General features: G+C 36.9%; 1 protein-coding gene across 2 annotated transcripts in view; it reads left to right on the forward strand.

Moving 5' to 3' along the window:
* ST7 (suppression of tumorigenicity 7) overlaps positions 1 to 23264 on the forward strand; it is a 254785-nt gene that overhangs the window by 141772 nt on the left and 89749 nt on the right. Inside the window, exons 3-7 of one of the 2 annotated variants that reach the window (XM_082845894.1) lie at positions 3041 to 3200; positions 18405 to 18459; positions 19082 to 19197; positions 20518 to 20593; positions 22713 to 22781. In XM_082845894.1, the coding sequence (XP_082702020.1) occupies positions 3041 to 3200; positions 18405 to 18459; positions 19082 to 19197; positions 20518 to 20593; positions 22713 to 22781 (476 nt within the window). The remainder of the gene's footprint in view (positions 1 to 3040; positions 3201 to 18404; positions 18460 to 19081; positions 19198 to 20517; positions 20594 to 22712; positions 22782 to 23264) is intronic. The other variant, XM_082845893.1, reaches the window with a different exon arrangement.

Here is a 23264-nt window from a genome sequence, read left to right on the forward strand (position 1 = left end):
GTTTATGAGAGCTTTGCTGTTTACACTGTAGGTTATGCACCAGGGAGAATAATTCAAAGTGACACCAAATATGTGCGTGTTAAATAACACCATCTGCCCATTTGGATCTGTGCAGCTCTTTAAAAATACTGTGAGGTTCTGGCCCAAATCCTGTCATGTTTCAGGATATGGGACAGATTATTATGCTAAGACCCCAGATTAGAAGATTTGGTTTGAAGTTTAAGAAGGCTTCAAGTCCTTTCCTACTTCGTTTTAGTAGTTGTTCATTTAATTCATATTAGAGTGTCAGCCCCAGGGCATTGTGGACACTAGTATAAAGGACTGTGTTAGGAAAGAAGCCATCCACTGCTCTGATAGGTCAGGCTTGAGAAGACCCTCCTTTGCCTCCCAAGCAGCTGCATGAATATCCCAGTCTTCACTGAGGTCTGTTATTTTTGCATTAGAAATACTGGGTGGAAGGTCTGTCTCCTGTTATAATGCAAATACCCCATTAATATGAATCATTTATACCTTAGGATGTATTATCCAGTCCCATTTGATAGACTACTTCTGGATTAGTTTTGATAGCTAAGAAAGCAAAAAGAGACAGTGGAGTTGGAGGGCATTTGAAAGTGAAGATTTTAAAAGGGAAGCGATAGGCTACATCTGTCTGTTTAAATGAGCAAGAGAGTTATAAAAAGATGTCTTGTTTTAGGGCCCTAGTAAGATTAGTGGCTCAAGAGCTGGGGCTTCAGGCTAAATAGCTACTTCATTAGCTATGTGACTCTGGTCAGGTCACCACACCTTGACATGTAGCCCTCATTCCTCATCTCTAAATGAAACTGTTCATGGTCCTTTAGGGTCCCTTTTAGTGCTGACATTCTCCGATTCTGCTAGAGAAACTGAGAAATCTGAAAGTGTCCCAAAGTGTTTTTTTTGGGGGGGTGGTGAATGGGAGCAACTTGTGAGAGGCATTGTGGGTCTGTGGCATGCACTGGTAGTAGCAGGGGCTACATCTGTGTTCTGTGGCCCCGGAGCACAGCCCATGCCTGGATCAGAGCATTTAGTGCTGTGTAAATGAATGAATGAAGGCCTGGCAGATGCCTTAACAGCATAAAGTAGAAAGCAGGGTAAAGACTTGGGGCAAAGAAAACTCTACCCCACAAGTGTTTGAGAGCCATTGCCAGTTCTGTGACCATTGTTCTGGGTCCTTTGGAGCCTTCCATCTCTTCTAATAAAGGCAAAGCCATGAATCTTTTTTGGGTGGTCAGGACCAAATGGTGAGCTGTCTCCTTTTTCACAATGATTACCATGGCTCTCAGCCAACCATTTAGTAAGAAGATGCTGTACTATCCTGAATTGTAGACCAGCAAGAAGAGGGATGCACCACAGCAGTATGTGAGGTGTGCTGGCTATGTACAGCATCGATGTAATAAATGATAGCTTTGCTGTTGCTTTTGGGAACCAACTATGCAGAAGGCACTGAACTAGGTCTTTTACATGGGGTTTGAATCTAGATGTTTTACATGAGTGTGAAATTGAGGACCCTCAAGGGTAAATAACAAATATGATTTCCACTTTACAGTTGAAAAAACTGATGTTAAAATAGATTAAATAACTCACTTGAGGTTACAAATTCCCTTCTAGATCCATGGTCAGTAAATTTGCCATTCTTGAACTTTCTGCTTTCTTCAAGCAAGATCTTTTATTCCTAGCATTCCAGGTGTTACAGACTGGTCCTATCCGTTCTTAGCTTTCATATTGTATTCTCCCTGTCTTCTCAGTCAAATTACTTAAATGTTTTAACATGTGAAAATTCATATAGTCAAAAGGAATAACCCCTTGGAGTTAAATCAAGTTTTCCTGTTATAGGATTGCAAACGTTTGGTTTGATTAACAGTTCCTTCTGGTCATTTGTAGATGTTCTTTCTGTCCTTTTAAAGAAATTTTTGGTAGAGCAAAATATCAATTTTTAAATGATAGCCCAAAGTCCATTCCACAGAAGATAACAAAATCTTGGTTTTATGAAATAAGTAAGGATAAAGGTAATTAAGTCTATGTTATTTCCACATTCTATATTATATTACAAAAATATAGTATAGTTATCCTAGGAGACTCTGGGGTATAGTTGATTCTTAAATTTCTTCCGTGTAGTGATTTGTGACTGCTTAAGGAACGAATCTCAAATCAGGGAAGCCAAGGAAAGGATGTGGGGAGAGCAACTTCAAACAGTGGTGGGAAAGTGCTCAGAGGGGGTTTGGGGGTAGGGGCAGGTAAAAAGATTGGGGGAGGTGGCTGGCTTTCCCCATGCTCAGGAGCCCTGATTTCAGTCTAGTCACGTGAGCTTCGGTGCTTCTTTCCTTCTATTAATGAAAGTTATTTCTTTTCTTCCTTGCAAACAGCACATAACAACTGGTAAGCTTGTGAGCTAGGAAACATTAATGGTGTACAACAGATGCTAGCCTTTACAAAGCACACTCAGCAGGTGGGATGCTACTGAATCTCTCAGCAGTTGGGTGCCCTCGATACGTGAAATAGGATGGCTTTTATTCTTTCTGTAAAGCCGGATTTCTCTAGGGAGATGCTTTTTTTAAAACAGAATTTTACTATCTTAAAAATGTATGCAGTTATGACTTTATCAGAATATAAGATGCCAAGAATTGGAATATTTCATAAGCCATACTTCTAAAACTGGCTTGTTGGTATTCATTTCTGGAATTGTTTTTTAGCTATGGTGATTTTATTATCAGAATATTATGTAAATTTGGAGGAAGATAATGAGCAGTTCTTAACAATGTTCTTTCACCAGGATTGTAGCTATAAATTTTCCTTAAAAACCAGTATTAAGTGGACAAAACAGCATTGAGAAATTAAAATGTAATTGGTATTTACTTTTATCAAACTTCTTAATTTTTAGAAATGAACCATTTTTTTGGAATAAAAATGTTTAAACCAGTGTTTAAGGTGGGTATAATTAGTAAGTGCAACACAGTTATGGGCATGTACAAAATCATAGCTGGTAACAAGGACCCTAATCACGCTTATTATCTTTCTGTTCTAGATATTTGAATGGTGGTATTTTCGCAAATATGGAACATCATTCATTGAACAAGTCTCAGTAAGCCACTTGCGCCCCCTTCTGGGAGGGGTTGACAACAACTCCTCCAACAATTCTAACTCCAGTAATGGGGACTCAGATTCCAACAGGCAAAGCGTCTCAGGTATGGAAAGTCCTTCAGTCTGCAACATTATTCACTTACTCTTACTAAATTATTATGACTATAAGACAATAAGAATGTTGTTATTTAAAGATTAGACTTCAAAGAAAAGTACGATTTATTTTCCCAAGCATTTGACAACTTCTACAAGAGAAGTAGAGTATAAGCATCCCGGGGAAAGGAAATGTTCATCTTGTTTAATTTTACTTTCTCTTCCATTTGATTTAGCTAATGATCATTTAGGTCAGTGGTTCCCACCTGAGTCTCCACCTCCTTGTCCTTAGTCCCTCAAACTTCATTAAATGTATCCATTCTCTTCCATGCTAATTGTAGAACCTTATGTCTAACTAGATCTGATAACATCACTCCTCTGCTTAAAAGTCTTGGTTGGTTCCCATTCCACTAAAGATAAAGCCCAGATTCCAGATTACTTAGCACAGCATAAGCTGCTTCTATCTTGCCAACCTTGGTTTCTGTCATCTCTTGAACTGCCGTGTTTTCTCATGACCCTCTGCCCAGAAGTCTGTCTTCCCTCCTCCGTGCTTGCTCATCTTTCACAGCCCAACTCAAATGTGACCTCCTGGGAAGCCCTCTCTGATAGGCTGTACAATATTCCTCCACCTTTGTTGACTCATATCTTTTTACCTTTAGCAACATTTATTAAATTGTACCGAAATTTTTAAGCTTACTGCTTTACTGTAATATCTCTAGCATTTTGCATAGTGTCTACTGTATCACTGAAACTCAGTGAATGAATGAATGAGGGCATACATGGCCTGTAATTTCTCTACTCATGAAAGAAGAGGGACGAATATAATTTCCTAGCTTGGTCTCTTCATCACCTCAGTAAACGTTTCCTAACTCTCTAACATGGACTTGGCCTTATACAGGTTCTTATGAATATTATGATTTTAAAAAATGTCGAAGTCCTTGTCCCCATTGAACTCTTGTGTCTACTGAAGGGAGACAGAGTGTTAAGTGCTCTGATTATATGAGGGAAACATGCAATACTTTGGAGTACAAGGGAGGGCTTCCCGATCCAAACTGGGGGAAGAAGTTTGCTTCTTGAAGGAGAGGGTACCACTTCTGAGACTTGAAGGATGAAGAGGGAGAGATTAAAGAACTAAGTTAGATCTTTTTTCTTTCCTCCCTAGAATAACTCAGTTCATATTTCATAATTGTCTAGCCAGGTGATAGGCATCAAGGAGCACTGTGTATATATTTTATTCCTGATGTTGATTCAATGCTCTTTTAATATAATAGAACCTTTGCCAGCCGGCCATGAGTGGTAGTGGGCACCTCTGAGTACACATTTATTTCATTCTAAAGGGTACACATGTGAGAGATGGTGCCACTCAGGTAACAAAATTGTCTGGGACTTTATAAACTCATCTGCTTTGTGGAAGAAACAGAAAGAGATCTGAGCAAAGTGAAATATTACTTCAACCAGGTACTCTAACACTCGTGGCATATTATTCTAATGAGGAATCTTGATCATTCAGTCATTGTCACTATGGATAATTGCCTCACTTTGCATATGTTGGAAGACCCTACAGATTAAATGTGCTCTTGTCTGATCTGATTTACTACAGTCTTTGTATGTCACAGAACATTGTAGAAAATTAACAGATTGAAAACAGAAAGCAACCTCATTTAAGGACATTTTTTATTGTGAGTACATTTTTATTTTCATTAAAATTCTCGCTCTGCCCAATTTAACATCATTCCTTAATGCGACGAAGAGTTCATACTCTCCTTATTGTTGCTGTTACTTTGCTGACTCTCTGTGGATGCCTTGAATAAGCCTTATGCATTATATAAATCTTGATGCTATTCTTAGTGCCGGTACAGCAGTTTTTAAAGGGAGAATCTCAGTCCTTTATAAAAATACATTCGACAATGATGATCATGGAACTTCCCAATTTTATTTGTACTGAGTTTTTACCCTGCTAAGACTAAGCTTTTGAATATTATTATTAATTCAATTTCACTAGTATTTGCTGACTGTCTACTACTATGCATGCAGTATTTCCATTCATTTCCTGTAACAGGTACAGCGTTTATGATCTGATCTCATAACAGTGTTCAAATAATTAGATTTAGGAAAATGGAAATTATCTTGTCCAAGTATATTTAGGGCTCAATCTGCCTACTTCTCCTTGACATCTGGGTTTCTAATATTTGGCTAACTCAGCTCAACAAACATGTGTGTTGGTATGGAAGTGCCAGGTACCATGGGATTAATACCATTTCCCACTTCTCTTTTCTTGTGGTGATTTTTATTTTTGAATAAGAAAAATGCTATAAAAGTACATTGTCTCTGTTTATCTCTACCCTTAATCACTTTCTATTTCATAGTCTAGTTTCAGCTAAGTATAAAGGAAAAAGAAGGTCCAAAGCTGAGGGTAGTCAATACATTTTCTTAAAATAGAGGAATTTGTTTTAAAATTTATATTGCCTTAATAATGATAAAATGACTATTGCCTTAATAAAAGAAGCATCATAAGACAGCTCTTTGCTGAATCTTACGTGAAATAAAACGTGGCTAACCAAGTCCCATGGACATTTGCAAAGGCAGTTAAATGGCATTTCTTATTTGAAAAAAATCATTGAAAAATTTAAAAACAGACAGAAAATACTAGTTATAAACATTGGACTATATGAAAACTCATAGTGTAGCTCTTTCTTTAAAGAATCATTTGTTTTGATTAAAAGCTGAAAGACCTGGCCTACCTAAGAATAGTTTGGGGTGGAGAAATGGGAAGGGAGAAAGTTGTAATTGTTACAGGAGACTATTCATATATTGTTTAACATTTGGATTTGTGCAAATTGGCCTGAGTGCAGACCCTCTCAAAACTTGCATTGATCTTTATCTGTGGGCCAGAAGAGAAAAGTAGTTAATTATACAGCTTCTTTTTAAAAAAAATATTTATTTACTTGCTGTGTCAGGTCTTATTTGCGGCATGTGGGATTTTTTGTTGCGGTGCACGGGCTCCTCTCTAGTTGTGTCGCGCGGGCTCCAGAGCTCTTGGCCTCTGTAGCTGTGGCACGCGGGCTCTGTAGTTGTGGTTCACGGGCTCTCTAGTTGTGGTGCGCAGGCTTAGTTGTCCCGCAGCATGTGGGAATCTTAGTTCCCCGACCAGGGATGGAACCAGCATCCCCTGCATTGCAAGACGGATTCTCAGCCACTGGAACACCAGGGAAGTCCCACAGCTTCTTAATCTAGCCAAATTTCAGATTGTCTGGTTTAGGTTAACATTTATGAACATTTCACTTATCTCGATTTATTTGGGAGCTAAACTGCTATTTTTCTCACAGATATACAGTTTCTGATAAACCCTGCTGATATATTTTCCATGTCATCATGTTTCCTGCTGCCATTTCTTAATTCAGCTTAACTTATGAACTGATGATGCACAAGGATTTAAAATGTGTCCAACTTCTCCCTGTCTTAAGGGAAGGGATTCTCAGGGTCCAGTAACATTCTGAATTTGGGTTCATGGGAAAATCTGTTTGATAATTTGCCCTGTTCTCAAATAAGATGTCATAAAGACAAAGGTTTGCAGTGTTCACCTTCTTCAAGATATTTACAAAAGTGCAGAGTGTTCCATCACATTAGAAGTATGCTTGTCAAAGTCAAGGTTAAATTCTCTGAGACACTTTAATAGCATCTTGCATAGAACTGGATCTTTAGACAAACTCTGGTTATAGTCACTTGGTTTCCTGTTGTAAATCATCTCATTTTAATCTCTATATAAGATAAATATATATCATATACATTTTTAACATCTTTATAGGAATATAATTGCTTTACAATGTTGTGTTAGTTGCTGCTGTATAACAAAGTGAATCAGCTATATGTATACATATATCCCCATATCTCCTCCGTCTTGCGTCTCCCTCCCACCCTCCCTATCCCACCCCTCTAGGTGGTTACAGAGCACCAAGCTGATCTCCCTGTGCTATGTAGCTACTTCCCACTAGCTATCTGTTTTACATTTCGTAGTGTATATATGTCCATGCTACTCACTACTCACTCACACAAAGTGCTACTCACTTTGTCCCAGCTTACCCTTCCCACTTCCCGTGTCCTCAAGTCCATTCTCTACGTTTGCGTCTTTATTCCTGTCCTGCCACTAGGTTCCTCAGAACCTTTTTTTTTGTTTTTTTTTTAGATTCCATGTATATGTGTTAGCATACGGTATTTGTTTTTCTCTTTCTGACTTACTTCACTCTCTATGACAGACTCTAGGTCCATCCACGTCACTGCAAATAACTCAATTTAGTTTCTTTTTATGGCTGAGTAATATTCCATTGTATATATGTGCCACATCTTCTTTATCCATTCATCTGTCGATGCACACTTAGGTTGCTTCCATGTCCTGGCTATTGTAAATAGAGCTGCAGTGAACATTGTGGTACATGACTCTTTTTGAATTATGGTTTTTTCAGGGTACATGCCCAGTAGTGGGATTGCTGGGTCATATGGTAGTTCTATTTTTAGTATTTTAAGGAACCTCCATACTGTTCTCCATAGTGACTGTATCAATTTACATTCCCACCAACAGTGCAAGAGGGTTCCCTTTTCTCCACACCCTCTCCAGCATTTGTTGTTTGTAGGTTTTTTGATGATGGGCATTCTGAGTGGTGTGAGCTGATACTGCAGTGTAATTTTGATTTGTATTTCTCTAATGATTAGTGATGTTGACCATCCTTTCATGTATTTGTTGGCACTCTGTGTATCTTCTTTGGAGAAATGTCTATTTAGGTTTTCTACCCATTGTTGGATTGAGTAGTTTGTTTTTTTGATATTGAGCTGCTTGAGCTGCTTGTATATTTTGGAGATTAAACCTTTGTCAGTTGCTTCATTTGCAAATATTTTCTCCCATTATGGGGTTTGTCTTTTTGTCTTATTTATGGCCTCCTTTACTGTGCAAAAGCTTTGAAGTTTCATTAGGTCCCATTTGTTTATTTTTATTTCCATTTCTCTAGGAGGTGGGTCAAAAAGGATCTTGCTATGATTTACATCATAGAGTGTTCTGCCTATGTTTTCCTCTAAGAGTTTTATAGTGTCTGGCCTTACATTTAGGTCTTTAATCTATTTTGAGTTTATTTTTGTGTATGGTGTTAGGGAGTGTTCTAATTTCATTCATTTACATGTAGCTGTCCAGTTTTCCCAGCACCACTTAATTGAAGGGCCATCTTTTCTCCATTGTATATTCTTGCCTCCTTTATCAAAAATAAGGTGACCATATGTGTGTGGGTTTATCTCTGGGCTTTCCATCCTATTCCATTGATCTATATTTCTGTTTCTGTGGCAGTACCATACTGTCTTGATTAAGGTAGCTTTGTAGTATAGTCTAAAGTCAGAGAGCCTGATTCCTCCAGCTCCTTTTTTCTTTCTCAAGATTGCTTTGGCTATTCAGGGTCTTTTGTGTTTCCATACAAATTGTGAAATTCTTTGTGCTAATTCTGTGAAAAATGCCATTGGTAGTTTGATAGGGGTTTTGCTGAATCTGTAGATTGCTTTGGGTAGTAGAGTCATATTCACAATGTTGATTCTTCCAATCCAAGAACATGGTATATCTCTCCATCTGTTTGTATCATCTTTAATTTTTTCCATCAGGGTCTCATAGTTTTCTGCGTACAGGTCTTTTGTCTCCTTTAGTAGGTTTATTCCTAGGTATTTTACTCTTTTTGTTGCAATGGTAAATGGGAGTGTTTCCTTAATTTCTCTTTCATATTTTTCATCATTAGTGTATAGGAATGCAAGAGAGTTCAGAAGTGCATTAATTTTGTATCCTGCAACCTTACCAGATTTAATGATTAGCTCTAGTAGTTTTCTGGTGGCATCTTTAGGATTCTCTATGTATAGTGTCATGTCATCTGCAAACAGTGACAGTTTTGATTCTTCTTTTCTGAGTTGGATTCCTTTTATTTCTTTTTCTTTCTGAGTACTGTGGCTAAAACTTCCAAAACTATGTTGAATAAGAGTGGTGAGAGTGGACATCCTTGTCTTATTCCTGATCTTAGTGGAAATCGTTTCAATCTTTCACCGTTGAGAACAATATTGTCTGTGGGCTTGTTATATATGGCCTTTATTGTGTTTAGGTATGTTCCCTCTATGCCCACTTTCTGGAGAGTTTTTATCATAAATGGGTGTTGAATTTTGTCAAAAGCTTTTTCTGCATCTATTGAGACGATCATATGGTTTTTCTCCTTCAATTTGTTAATATGGTATATTACATTAATTGATTTGCATATATTGAAGAATCCCTGCATTCCTGACATAAATCCCACTTGATCATGGTGTGTGATCCTTTTAATGTGCTGTTGGATTCTGTTTCCTAGTATTTTATTGAGGATATTTGCATCTATGTTCATCAGTGATATTGGCCTGTAGTTTTCTTTTTTTGTGATATCTTTGTCTGGTTTTGGTATCAGGGTGATGGTGGCCTCGTAGAATGAGTTTGGGAGTGCTCCTCCCTCTACTGTATTTTGGAAGAGTTTCAGAAGGATAGTCGTTAGCTCGTCTCTAAATGATGACAGAATTTCCTGTGAAGCCATCTGGTCCTGGGCTTTTATTTGTTGGAAGATTTTTAATCACAGTTTCAATATCAGTGCCTGTGGTTGGTCTGTTTATATTTTCTATTTCTTCCTGGTTCAGTCTCGGAAGGTTGTGCTTTTCTAAGAATTTGTCCATTTCTTCCAGGTTGTCCATTTTATTGGCATACAGTTACTTGTAGTAATCTCTCCTGATCCTTTGTATTTCTGCAGTGTCAGTTGTTACTTCTCCTTTTTCATTTCTAATTCTATTGATTTGTGTCTTCTCCCTTTTTTTTTGATGAGTCTGGCTAATGGTTTATCAATTTTGCTTATCTTGTCAAAGAACCAGCTTTTAGTTTTATTGATCTTTGGTATTGTTTCCTTCATTTTTTTTTCATTTACTTCTGATCTGATCTTTATGATTTCTCTCCTTCTGCTAACTTTGGGGTTTTTTTGTTCTTCTTTCTCCAATTGCTTTAAGTGTAAGTTTAGGTTGTTTATGTGAGATGTTTCTTGTTTCTTGAGATAGGATTGTATTGATATAAACTTCCCTCTTAGAACTGCTTTTGCTGTATCCCATAAGTTTTGTGTTGTCTTGTTTTCATTGTCATTTGTCTCTAGGTGTTTTTTGATTCCCTCTTTGATTTCTTCACTGATCTCTTGGTTATTTAGTAGTGTATTGTTTAGCCTCTATGTGTTTGGATTTTTTACAGATTGTTTTCCTTTAACTGATATCTAGTCTCATAGCGTTGTGGTCAGAAAAGATACTTGATACGATTTTAATTTTCTTAAATTTACCAAGGCTTGATTTGTGACCCAAGATATGGTCTATCCTGGTGAATGTTCCATGAGCACTTGAGAAGGAAGTGTATTCTGTTGTTTTTGGATGGAATGTCCTATAAATATCATTAAGTCTATCTTGTTTAATGTATCATTTAAAGCTTGTGTTTCCTTATTTATTTTCATTTTGGGTGATCTGTTCATTGGTGAAAGTGGGGGGTTAAAGTCTCCTACTATGATTGTGTTACTGTTGATTTCCCCTTTTATGGCTGTTAGCATTTGCCTTATATATTGAGGTGCTTTTATGTTGGCTGCATAAATATTTACAATTGTTATATCTTCTTCTTGGATTGATCTCTTAATCATCATGTACTGTACTTTTTTGTCTCTTGTAACAGTCTTTATTTTAAAGTCTATTTTGTCTGATACGAGAATTGCTACTCCAGCTTTCATTTGATTTCCATTTGTATGGAATATCTTTTTCCATCCCCTCACTTTCAGTCTGTATGTGTCCCTAGGTCTGAAGTGGGCCTCTTGTAGACAGCATATATAAGTGTCTTGTTTTTGTATCCATTCAGCTAGTCTCTGTCTTTTGGTTGGAGCATTTAATCCATTTACAGTAAGGTACTTATTGATATGTATTTTCCTATTACCATTTTCTTAATTGTTTTGCGTTTGTTATTGCAGGTCTTTTCCTTCTCTTGTGTTTCCTGTCTAGAGAAGTTCCTTTAGCATTTGTTGTAAAGCTGGTTTGTTGGTGCTGAATTTTCTTAGCTTCTGCTTGTCTGTAAAGGTTTTAATTTTTCCGTCGAATATGAATGAGATCCTCGCTGGGTAGAGTAATCTTGGTTGTAGGTTTTTCCCTTTCATCTCTTTAAATATGTCCTGCCACTCCCTTCTGGCTTGCAGAGTTTCTGCTGAAAGATCAGCCGTCTACCTTATGGCGATTCCCTTGTATGTTATTTGTTCCTTTTCCCTTGCTGCTTTTAATATGTTTTCTTTGTATTTAATTTTTGATAGTTTGATTAATATGTGTCTTGGCATGTTTCTCCTTGGATTTATCCTGTATGGGACTCTGCACTTCCTGGACTTGATTAACTGTTTCCTTTCCCATGTTAGGGAAGTTTTCAACTATAATCTCTTCAAATATTTTCTCATTCCCTTTCTTTTTGTCTTCTTCTTCTGGGACCCATATAATTCAAATGTTGGTGCATTTATTGTTGTCCGAGAGGTCTCTGAGACTCTTCTCAATTCTTTTCATTCTTTTTTCTTTATTTTTGTCTGTGGTAGTTATTTCCACTATTTTATCCTCCAGGTCATGTATCCGTTCTTTTGCCTCAGTTATTCTGCTATTGATTCCTTCTAGAGAATTTTTAATTTCATTTATTTTGTTGTTCATCATTGTTTATTTGCTCTTTAGTTCTTCTAGGTCCTTATTAAACGTTTCTTGCATTTTGTCTATTCTATTTCCAAGATTTTGGATCATCTTTATTATCATTACTCTGAATTCTTTTTCAGGCAGACTGCCTATTTCCTCTTCATTTGTTAGGTCTGGTGGGTTTTTATCTTGCTCCTTCATCTGCTGTGTATTTCTCTGTCTTCTCATTTTGCTTAATTTACTGTGTTTGGGGGTCTCCTTTTCGCAGGCTGCAGGTTCGTAGTTCCTGTTGTTTTTGGTGTCTGTCCCCAGTGGCTAAAGTTGGTTCAGTGGGTTGTGTAGGCTTCCTGGTGGAGGGGACTGGTGCCTGTGTTCTGGAGGATGAGGCTGGATCTTGTCTTTCTGGTGGGCAGGACCACGTCTGGTGGTGTGTTTTGGGGTGTCTGTGTACTTATGATTTTAGGCAGCTCTCAGCTAATGGGTCGGGTTGTGTTCCTGTCTTGCTCGTTGTTTGGCATAGCATGTCCAGCACTATAGCTTGCTGGTCGTTGAGTGAAGCTGGGTGTTGGTGTTGAGATGGAGATCTCTGGGAGAGCTTTCGCCATTTGATATTATGTGGGGCTGGGAGGCCTCTGGTAGACCAATATCCTGAACTTGGCTCTCCCACCTCAGAGGCTCAGGCCTGACACTGGCCAGAGTGCCAAGACCCTGTCAGCCACACGGCAGCTGTGTGACTGCAGGTGAAAGATTCCACCTCTGTGCCTCAGTCTTCTCCTCTCAGCGCTCTTTACTGGCTTTTCCTGAAGTCCTCTTCTTCCTTTGATCGTCTTTCTTATCTTCAGTTCCACCGTAGATAGCAAACATCTCTCTATCTTTGATGTCGATCGATGGATGTGGTGATGTCTGGCTCGCCGGGGCCGGGCCCAAGCTGTCAGACAACGGATGGACATTCATGGCGAACTGGGCCGCCCTTCTTGTTCTGCCCGGGGCCCCTCGCCTCTCCTCCCCGCCTGTCGGTGGTGTTGGAAGGCAGGGGTGCTGCGTCCAGCCCGAACCCCAGTCTCCCAACCCCAGTATCAGGGCCTCGGTGGGCCGGCGTCCTCTGACATTCTTACTTCGCCTCCTCAGCATATGTCGTGAGCTCCTATACATTTTTATGTAAAACTTTTAATAAGAATTTCTCCTGGGATTCTAAGTTAAGGTTCATTACATTACTAGAGGCAGTTCAAGCACTAATTAAATACAGGTAATAATTTAAAGAAAAGCAGTGGAGATTGAAGAAACTCAGGTAGCTTGTAAAGATATATCCTAAGACCAGGCCTTTCAGAGCTTGCATTTCAAATATATCTGTCAGCAAATTTCATTGCTGCATGTCCAGGACCTTTAGAGTTGCTCTCTAATAGTCTCAATCAGGGGAAACTCAGTTTATACTTGCCAAAATCTATTTATGAGTTGAAAATGATTCTCTTAGCCAATGCTTATTACGTCTTTTAAAATTTTTTGCCACTAAAATTTGTGTTCTAGCATAGATTAGCTCTCCAGATGAATGGTGAAAATGCCTCAAAAACACTTTTGTCCCCTGGTGAACATTTATTTAATAAACTTATTTCACAGTTTTCACGTTATTTGGTAGAGTTGATTGACTTAGGTCAGAAATGACCAATGAGAAATGTATGAGAGACAGAGATTTAGCCATTTAGCAATATTCTTGAAGAAATTTGTACACTATCTTGAATAAAGTAGATCAATAAAAATGGTCTTAAAACTCATAATTATTTACACCTTTTCTCATTCCAGAAGGGAATTTGAGAGAGTAATATATTTGTTGAATTGAAAGCTACCTACATATTACTTTGTGCCTTTACTTCTAGTAATCTTTTCAAACTAATTATTTCAAAAGGTTATGAAAAGAGTTAAAGCTTAGTTATTTAAGAAAATGGGGGACTTCCCTGGCTGTCCAGCAGTTAAGACTTAGCCTTCTAATACAGTGGGTGCAGGTTCAATCCCTGGTCGGAGAGCTGAGAACCCACATGCCTCAAGGCCAAAAAACCAAAACATAAAACAGAAGTAATACTGTAACAAATTCAATAAAGACTTAAAAAAAGAAAATGGACATTTTGTTACTCTTAATGATTGCTTAAGATCAACCTGTATGACGTAGAGAATTGGGTAGTCATTTCTGAGATAGCAAAGCTAATAAATATATGCAGAATCACATGTCAGAAACTGGCTTGGGGTTAATCTTGATTGTCATAATATATCGGAGAAAACATTAGTTAGGGCCCTTCTCTGTTGTACTTTGGAACTAAAATGTTTAAAAGTATTGTTTCAAAGTGCCTAACATTTCCCCAGGGGAGTTTTCAAAACTGTTCTTCTAGTAGAAGATTTAATTGATGAAGTCACATGATTTTTAAAATATCATGTTGCAGGTAACAGCGCTGTTGTATATTGTGGATACTTGTTAGGCAGTCTGGATACCAGACTTTAATCTCTTTTACTTTTACCGTGGGGAAATTATGTAGCTTTTCTATGCGTTACTCTTTACTTCTATAAAAAGGGCCTACTCTGTGACCCTCACTAACTTATGTTAGGAATTTAGATGACTAGAGCTTAAGCCTTTTTATAGAAAGGCTCAATGAAAGTCAAGCTCATAGCTATGACACAAGTTGCTGTTGCTGCTATTCGTAATAGTATTACCGTCGTTATTACGTTTCAGATCCTGGGAAGAGGTGGTAACTTTTTGGTATAATACATCTTCCTAGGCTATAAATTAGTTACTTATATATTTGAAAGTCCTAGGAGTGGGGATTCTCTCTATGTATATGTTTTTAATTTTAGGGAAAAAAGGTTTTCAGAGTTAAATAGGTTGGATGTAGAAAAATATTTTCTTCCATGGGATTAAAAGCCCTGGGACTTTAGAGCCTTTTGGTTTTTCTGAGAATTAAGTTCTCTTTTTCCTTGAGGACTGTGCCAAAGGGAGAGTCTTCGGTTCTCTCAGTACATTTATTCCTTCTAAGGAGCTTCTTCATCTGGATGCCATACAGCGGTTCAGTGGCCTTTTCCTTTTTCTACCAATGTGTTGGGTTGGCCAAAAAGTTCGTTCAGGTTTTTCGTAAGATGTTATGGAAAAACCTGAATGAACTTTTTGGCCAACCCAGTATAAGCTCCTCTAGGTCATAAACTGTATCTTTTTTTTGTAACCCAGGACCTCGTGCAAGGACTAATGCATAATAGCCATTCTATACATGTTTAAACCACTCAGTCCTATGAGGTGGGCATTCTGGAGGAATAACTGAGCATGAAAAGGCAAGAAATAAGTATCACTGGGATGGAAAGTTTTGGTAGGGAATGGTGAGAGGGAAGACTGAAAAAAAGATTGGAGCATGATTTTATAAGTCCTTGACGGTGGTAAGTATTATTTTTTATGTTCTTTATCTCCCACACAGAAATTTATTGTCATCCTACAGGTGAATGGAATCTGTTCTCCATTTAGTTCCTTTGGGAACTAAACAAGCGCTATTCCAATGTTTACTGCTTCTCTTTCTCTTGAATTGCATTCTTATGTGCATGGTGAGGTCTGAACATTCCTATCAGCAGTTATGGGTAGAGACTCCTCTGTGGGCTACTACAGATGGAATCAGAGAGAACATGTTAATTGTATCCAGGGCATATTTTTAACTGAACTATTAATGATGTTAGCAAGCCCTTGATGAGTCCCAGTCAACCTTTAGTGCTCCTAAAGAGCACTAAAATTGTTGATATTGATGGATAATGGAAAATACCTTTTGGAGGTAAAATTTTAATTCAGACTTAAATAAGAAATTTATTTCTCAAAGATACAAGTAAGATAAGAAACTGGACCTCATGTAGAAAAACTTTTACCCTCTGGAGACCTGAGTTTAATTTATTGACTTAAATCTTCATATTATGATACTTCTGGCATTTACAACCTTTGTCCATATCATGAAACCATCAGGTAGTCTGATATTTATGGGGTATGTTCCCTAGAGTGATTCCAGACCAAGAGGGTTTTCGTAGTAAAGATAAAATTATGAAACAAAGCAGCAAAGAGGAAATTAATGTAGCTATGACCTAATTTGAAGTGAAATTTTTTACATGTGTTCTTATTCGACCTCTAGATTGCTTATTTCTTAAAAGAAAATTGTACCTGCTCTGCACCCTCAACTTGAAGGATATAGCTCATGAAGACATTTCTTATATATTTCTTCATCACATGTTTTTTCTCATTCGGAACATTTTACATCTGTTACTTTTACTTAGGTACTCATTTCTAAGTTTCAGGAATAGCTGAAGAAACTGAATACAGACCAGATGTATGACACTGATATTAACAATGTTTTTTTTTTTAAAGTTCAGTTCTCTAGTAGAAGTCATAAAAACAATATTTCAAAATGTTTGCAGCACCCCCTGCTGGCTATATCATGGCAGTTCCTAAGTAAAGATGGCATTTTTAGATACTGCTCAGTAATACTTTAGGTATACACACCATTTCTATTTGGAGTTATTTTTATTTAGAAATAATTTCATTTGTATCTAATGTATAATAGAGTTAAAATTTTAATTGAAGACAATTTTCTTTATAATTTGTCAATTGATATTTGAATGGCACTTATCCTTCCAGGCAATATATTTGTTGGAGACAAAGTATTTGCCGTAACCTTTTTACTGATATTTCAGATGAAATTTGCTGGGGGAGAGTCTTCTCCCCAAATATCCTATTTTATTGTAAATAATGCTGAAATGACCATGATTGCACACAAATTTGTGTGCACGTTTATTACGTGTTAAATACAAACCTAGCAATATTCATGAAGCTTTAAGAAGAGCACTTGGAATCTTGAAAGACATCCTCTTAGGAGGGGTTGGGAGTGGTGAGGACCTAAGAGCTAAGTGCTATAAAAGCCGTGAGGACTGAGATCATGGTTGTTTGGCTCACCAGTTGTTTCAAGCCATGATCTGGAGTACTTTAGTGACCCCACTAAGGAGCTTTATGTCTGGAAAAAAAGTCTTTACTTAAGGGAAGCATAATTTTCTAATTAGTGTCATATGAAATGACAGCCATCGAATCTCAGTTTCTCAAGAGCAAAATTCAAAACTGCTGAACTAACTGAGCAAACATCATTTCCTAATTGGCAGGTTAAGCTAAGTGACAAAAAATTGAGGACCATTGTTTCCAAACATTAAGTAAATTTCAGGTGGGATCCTGCCCTAACTTAAAGATAAATTTATTTTCTTTAAATAAAAACATGATTTCCTGTTATGTGTACACCTTTCATTCACTATTTTAACAAAAATTTATTGAGATTACACAGTGTTCCCCTAGTGCTTTATGTTTTCCTCCATTTTCACCCTATATTGTAATTGATGGTTTTACTTGTTTGTTTCACCCACTGGGTGCTCAGTTAATGCATACTGGATGGATGGATGGATGGATGGATGGGTGGACAGATGGATGTTGAATGTAACAGGATTGAGGGTAGAATCTTAATGAATCATCCATGGCCTTTAATGTTCTTTCAGTTTCTGTAATAATTGCTCACTTTTGTGTATCTATGTCTTTGGGTGTGTTTTTTGGCTGACAGCACACATAGATTCTTAAATACTGTTAACTGATTTTATTTTCTAATAAAGAATTATTCATTCAAAGAAATGTAGCATTCTGAATCATTAGAAACTCTTAATCATAGACTGTTTTAAAAGAACTGTAGCTTATTAGTCACACATTTACTATAACACAGTCTTAAAAGCTAATGGTTGACTTTTCTAAATTAAAGTCCTGTGGTTCTGTCTGTGGTCCTTGTATAACAAGATGTATAATCTATTATTACATGCTAACATGATATTAGTATGATGATTAATTACCTGTGTCTGCATAAGTAAACAATGTTAAAGTACTTGAAAACAATTTATTTTCATAGCATTTCTCTCTACCATAATGGTAACTTTAGTATTAATTTTCTTACCACTCCTTTACAGCAATGTGAATCGCTGGTGAATTATCACAAAATCAATATTAGCACAGGCCCTAATTAAGGGTCTAAGGTTCTTTACATATTGTGCTCTGGAGGTTAAATTTAGCTTGTTATATAGGTAGTCATTGTAAGATATATTTTAGAGTGACAGAAAGTAGTTTTACCTCTACCGATACCTTCTACCTATAATTTAGAAATAAATTTATACAATCTGTTTGGACCTCTTGAAGTGACTATAGAGGTTATGAACTAGCTGCTCTTGGCATGTGCCTTGATTTAACAAATGAGGAAACTTGGGCCTGGAGAGATTAGACGAAACTTTCCAAAGTCCTGGTGCCTGAGCTACATTTCCTGATTAACTACCCAGAGTTTTTCCACATTGCTTACCATGTAGAGGATAGAGAATAAAATTATCTTATCAAAGGGCCAGGAAGGGTGTTTTGCTGAATTAATTAGCTTGTAGTGTCTGTGAACTTATGTGTAACATTTTCACATTTCTTTTTGTTGCAGAATGCAAAGTATGGCGAAATCCACTAAATTTATTTAGGGGTGCTGAATATAATCGGTAAGCATTTTGACAGCTTGGGAAACAAATGGGTCTAGTTCAGAGAGCAAAGACAGCAGTAAATGTTTTTGCAGGTTCATTTAGGGGTCATTTAACAGTCTGTATAGTGCTTCCATTTTTTGATGCTATCCTGAAATGTTTTGATTTTTCCGTTTTATAAATATTTTAGCATTGGAATTAGGATAACATACAAAAATGTGTGGTTTTTAGAGATTTTCTATTACGTTATTCTTTTCACTATATACTATGTAGTCAAAATATTTTGAAGCTTACCTGGAACATGGTTATAAAGATGCCACAGAAGTAATGTTAGAATTTTATTTTGCAGAGTAATTAGGCAGATAAGAATTTTCATAGCTCTGGGGAAATCTCTATTTATAATACTAATTAGGAAAGGTTTTCATTAGCTAGTGCTACTAAAATTTTAAGACAAAAATATAGCAGAATTTTTTTTACTTTTTTTCTGCTGATATACTTCCTAAAGGGAGACTAGGATGATTATTTTTTTATTATTGGTAATAGTACTCAGTGTGTTATGGTTCAACACCTATGCAGCTTAATATTTTGTAGGTCTTGCTTTCCTCCCTCAAAAGTGCCTGACCATCTTACTTCTCCTTTACAGGTACACTTGGGTGACTGGACGAGAGCCTCTGACTTACTATGACATGAACCTCTCTGCCCAGGACCACCAGACATTCTTTACTTGTGACTCGGACCATCTGCGTCCTGCAGATGCAAGTATGGAAAATACTTTAGATAGTTACTGAGTGGGAGGGCTTTTTGGTTTGTTTTAAAGATCAAGGTTACTACTTGTAGAATATCTGCTCTACAAAAACCCTGATGAATAAAATATTAAATTGGAGATTGACCAGTAAAACCCAGATTGTTGATACTTAAATAAAGGCTTTATCGCAATGAAGTATTAACATAGAAATGGGTCCCCTCTTTATAATTTAAAATGTTATTTTTAAAAAATATACTATGAAGCTAACTAAATCCTTGGTTGAGATAGAGTGAAAGGTCATGTCTCCTTGATGATATTCTAGTTAGAAATTCAGTGAACCCAAATAAATAATGAATATATTGTAGTGATTCATATGCCTATTTGTAGGTTCACTGGCATTGAATGGGGGCATGGACTTGGTTATTGGAATCCAGATTTGTTTCCCACCCTAGAAGAGACTTTGTTTAGCATGCATTTCGTACTGCTTGAGTTCCATATAATCCTACTGATATTTTTTATATTATCAAGCTTAAAGTAAATAGGTGAAAAAAAAACCTTAAAAAAAAAGAATATGTACATGCTCCTAAGAAACTAACTTAGAAGATACAAATTTATAAAACAAATTAGATAAGAAGATTGTTACCCTTTTTAAAAAGGTACCCTTGCCATGGTGGATACATAATACAATGAAAATTCCAAGCATTAAGCTTCCCACAATATATTCACAAACTGCTCTGCTATATAAAAACTGGGTTTGCAGCAAACTTTGGGAACAGGTACGCATGTTAAGCAAAAGTGTAAAGCACTTTTTTCTGATCCAACCCATAATTCTTCCAGTGGTTTTAGAATGTTCTAATATCCAGATCCTATAGCAAGTGTTTGGGAAAATGACCGATAAAAATTGTGCTGTGTCTAAACAGAATTAAGAGATTAGTAGCAATCTCATCCCAAAATGTGCAAAATAATGTATGTTCTCTAACAACAAATGATATTAATGAGCAAAAGAAATATTAAATCTCTGTTAGAATGCCTTTTCTTTTCTTGATTAAGAAATCTTAATCAAGATTAAGTCTCTATGATTATAGACTATGGGTTAGTCTATAAGATGTTAGACCTCTAGTTTTATGAGCATAAGAAAGATTTGATATCAGCAATTGAAGGACAATGGAATAGCAAATTGAATGTATTTGTGTGACTTTGGAGTTTTGGGCTAACCCACTTGGTAAGTGAATTGTTCTCTTGTAATTCAAGCTGAAAGCTATTAATTTAGCTATACCTGTACTGAGTCTTTTTAAGTATTTATTGATGTGCTTTTCTGTCTTTTTCTAAAATAGTAATGCAGAAAGCCTGGAGAGAGAGAAACCCCCAAGCTAGGATTTCTGCAGCCCATGAAGCCTTAGAGATAAATGAGTAAGTGGGGGGAAATCTTGCTTGCTGAATGTATTCAGTTGCCATTCATGGGATACTTAAACTATGAATTTGAACTTGAGGATTATTCTGGGGGAGTATTAATTTATTAAAAAAATTTTTTTTATAAAGGACATCCATGTGAAGATAGTTTTAGTCATTTTAGACAACAATTTAGTGGCTTTGCTATGACCCTAAATTAAATCCTTCAAGGGCTAGCCATGGAATAATGTGTGGACATAAAATAAATACAGTGCTTTACATATCTAAAACATTGTGACAGGGACATTTTTCCAGATATAGAATGCTTATCTCTGCCATCACATTTTCTAGGTAGAACTTCTGCTAATAGGGAAAACATAGTAAAAACATAAAGTGAAGAAATTATACTTTAAAAATATTTCAAGATCAAGACAAAGATAAGAGGAAATGCTGTCCTTAGTGCTGTTAAACATTCTGTGGGTCACCAAGGAAGGCTGGGAAGTTTCGTCTGGAGATGTCAGGAAATGAGAAAGATTCTTAAAGTTGGAGTCATAAAAGCTCAGGGTTGGCAGAGACCTTGAAGGTCTTGTAGTTCAAACACCCATCTGGTGCTTGAATCACCTCGACATTCTCCCTGCCAAGTGGTCATTGTTAAACTATTTTATGATTTTTCTGAAGAGGGTTACAGAATCTTCAGAGGTCTTAGTGAAAAGATTCACTTGAGAGTTGGAAATCCTGCCAGTGTAACCTGTTGATCTATTTGGTTTCTGATTCTGTCATGCAACATATTTATTTTCCAGTTTCTTGTCATCTACAAATTTGATATGCCTGCCTTCTATGTGTCATCCATGTTTCTAATAAAAGTATCAGGACCAGGGATAGAACCCTGTGACATGACATATAGAAACCACCCTCCAGGTTCATGTCTTCCTGGATCATCACCCTTTGGTATTTATTGTACAACCAGTTACTAAGCCACCCAGTTACACTGTGATTCAGCCCATATTTCTGCATTTTGATCTTAAAAATGCCAGTTGTAGCTGTGGATCTTTAATGTATAGTAAATCCATTAGAGCACATTAAGCTAGCACGAACTGATTTATTTATTCTTAGTGAATTTAAGCTAGCTTCCAGCATTCACTACTTTCTTTTAAAAATGCTTAGAAACTATCCCTTTAATAACCCATTAGAATATCTTTCCAAATCGCTGTTCTGTAGTTTGGGAAGTCTGCCTTCTTCCCCTTTTTGAACATTTTTACTGCATTAGTCATCTCATCTTCTAGAACCTCTCCATTCTTTGTGATTCCTTAACAATACACAGAGAGCAATTCCGAGGGCTGCCTACAGGATCTGTTGGCTTCCTGGGATTTGCCTATCCCAGTCCAATAATTCATTTACAATAGATCAGTTACTTGCTATCTTACATCTTTTTATTCATTTTAGGGTTTCTTCTCCCTTTGTCAGTCTGACAATCATTCTCCCTGATGGAGAAACCAGGAACAAAATAGGAGTTAGAGAGTTTTGTTTTCTCTTTATTATCTGCTGCTACTAACTATAAACTTTCCTTGTTTTGATGTTGTTGTTGTTGTGTTGTTTGTCTTTTTTGCTTATTTATATTTGTCATGGTTTTGGAGAAGTGGGGGTGGTGATAGGGCCTTAAACGTAATTTAAAAACAGGGAATAGATGGTTGTCTTTAACATTTTTTGTTTTGCCTTTATTTTGTTTTGCAAGCTTCAGCTAATGTGGAGTTGTAGCTCTCCTGACATTATTCTGAAAAGCTCATTTCTCTTGTAGCCCTTCATTACATGCCCTCTTTCCATCTTTTTTTACATGTCCTTTAGAAATATGACCTTGTGAGAGATCTCTGTGCAGCCATAGTGGTTACTTGTCACCCCTCTTTTCTTCCTGAGAGGGTCATTTGTGATTGCAGTTTTGATTAGACATTTGGAAGCTGCTTAATCCTCTTAAACCATTTTTCCTTCTGCGTCTCATGCCATTGAATCACGCCTCTTTTCTTTGAATTTTTTGGAATCCACCTTACCTTCTCTGATTATCCTAAAGTCCGAAATGACATAGTAACTCTCTCTGAATGTTCCTATCAATTTTCATTTCACCAACTATTTTTTTCTTCTTGGTCAGAATTAGGTCCAGAGTTGAAGTTCCCCTAATTGCTTCCTCTACCATCTGGGAGATAAAATTATTACCAAAGTAAGTCAAGAACCTGTTGAGTGCCCTACTTCTAACCAAATGAGACTTCTTCTAGCAGATATCTGGATGGTTGACACCCCCATCACCATACTTTCTTGCTTCTGTATGTGTATTGTGTTGTGACAGGATGCATCATCTCTATCTTCCATTGAGCTGAGCAGTCTGTTCTGTACTCCCCAACCATTAGCACTTCTATTGCTCTTTCCTTTCTCCTTCACTCATAAGCTCTTAGCATGTTTCTACCCCAGACTCATGAGTTTCTACATAGATGTATGTTTTCTTGGCCAGTAGTGCTACTCTGCCTCTCCTCCTTAGAGTGCTATTTGCAATATAAATAAACAAAGCAAGCAAGCTAGCCCCAACCTGTCTTGAGTTCCCAGCCCACCAACTATAATCTTATAGCTAATTCCTCTGATACTGTGTCCACCACTCAGTATTATAATCTCAATTTTCACTTCATTACCCTGGACCTTATATTTATGT

The sequence above is a fragment of the Leucopleurus acutus genome (genome assembly GCF_964270905.1).
Source record: "Leucopleurus acutus genome assembly, chromosome: 9".
Classification (NCBI taxonomy): domain Eukaryota; kingdom Metazoa; phylum Chordata; class Mammalia; order Artiodactyla; family Delphinidae; genus Leucopleurus; species Leucopleurus acutus.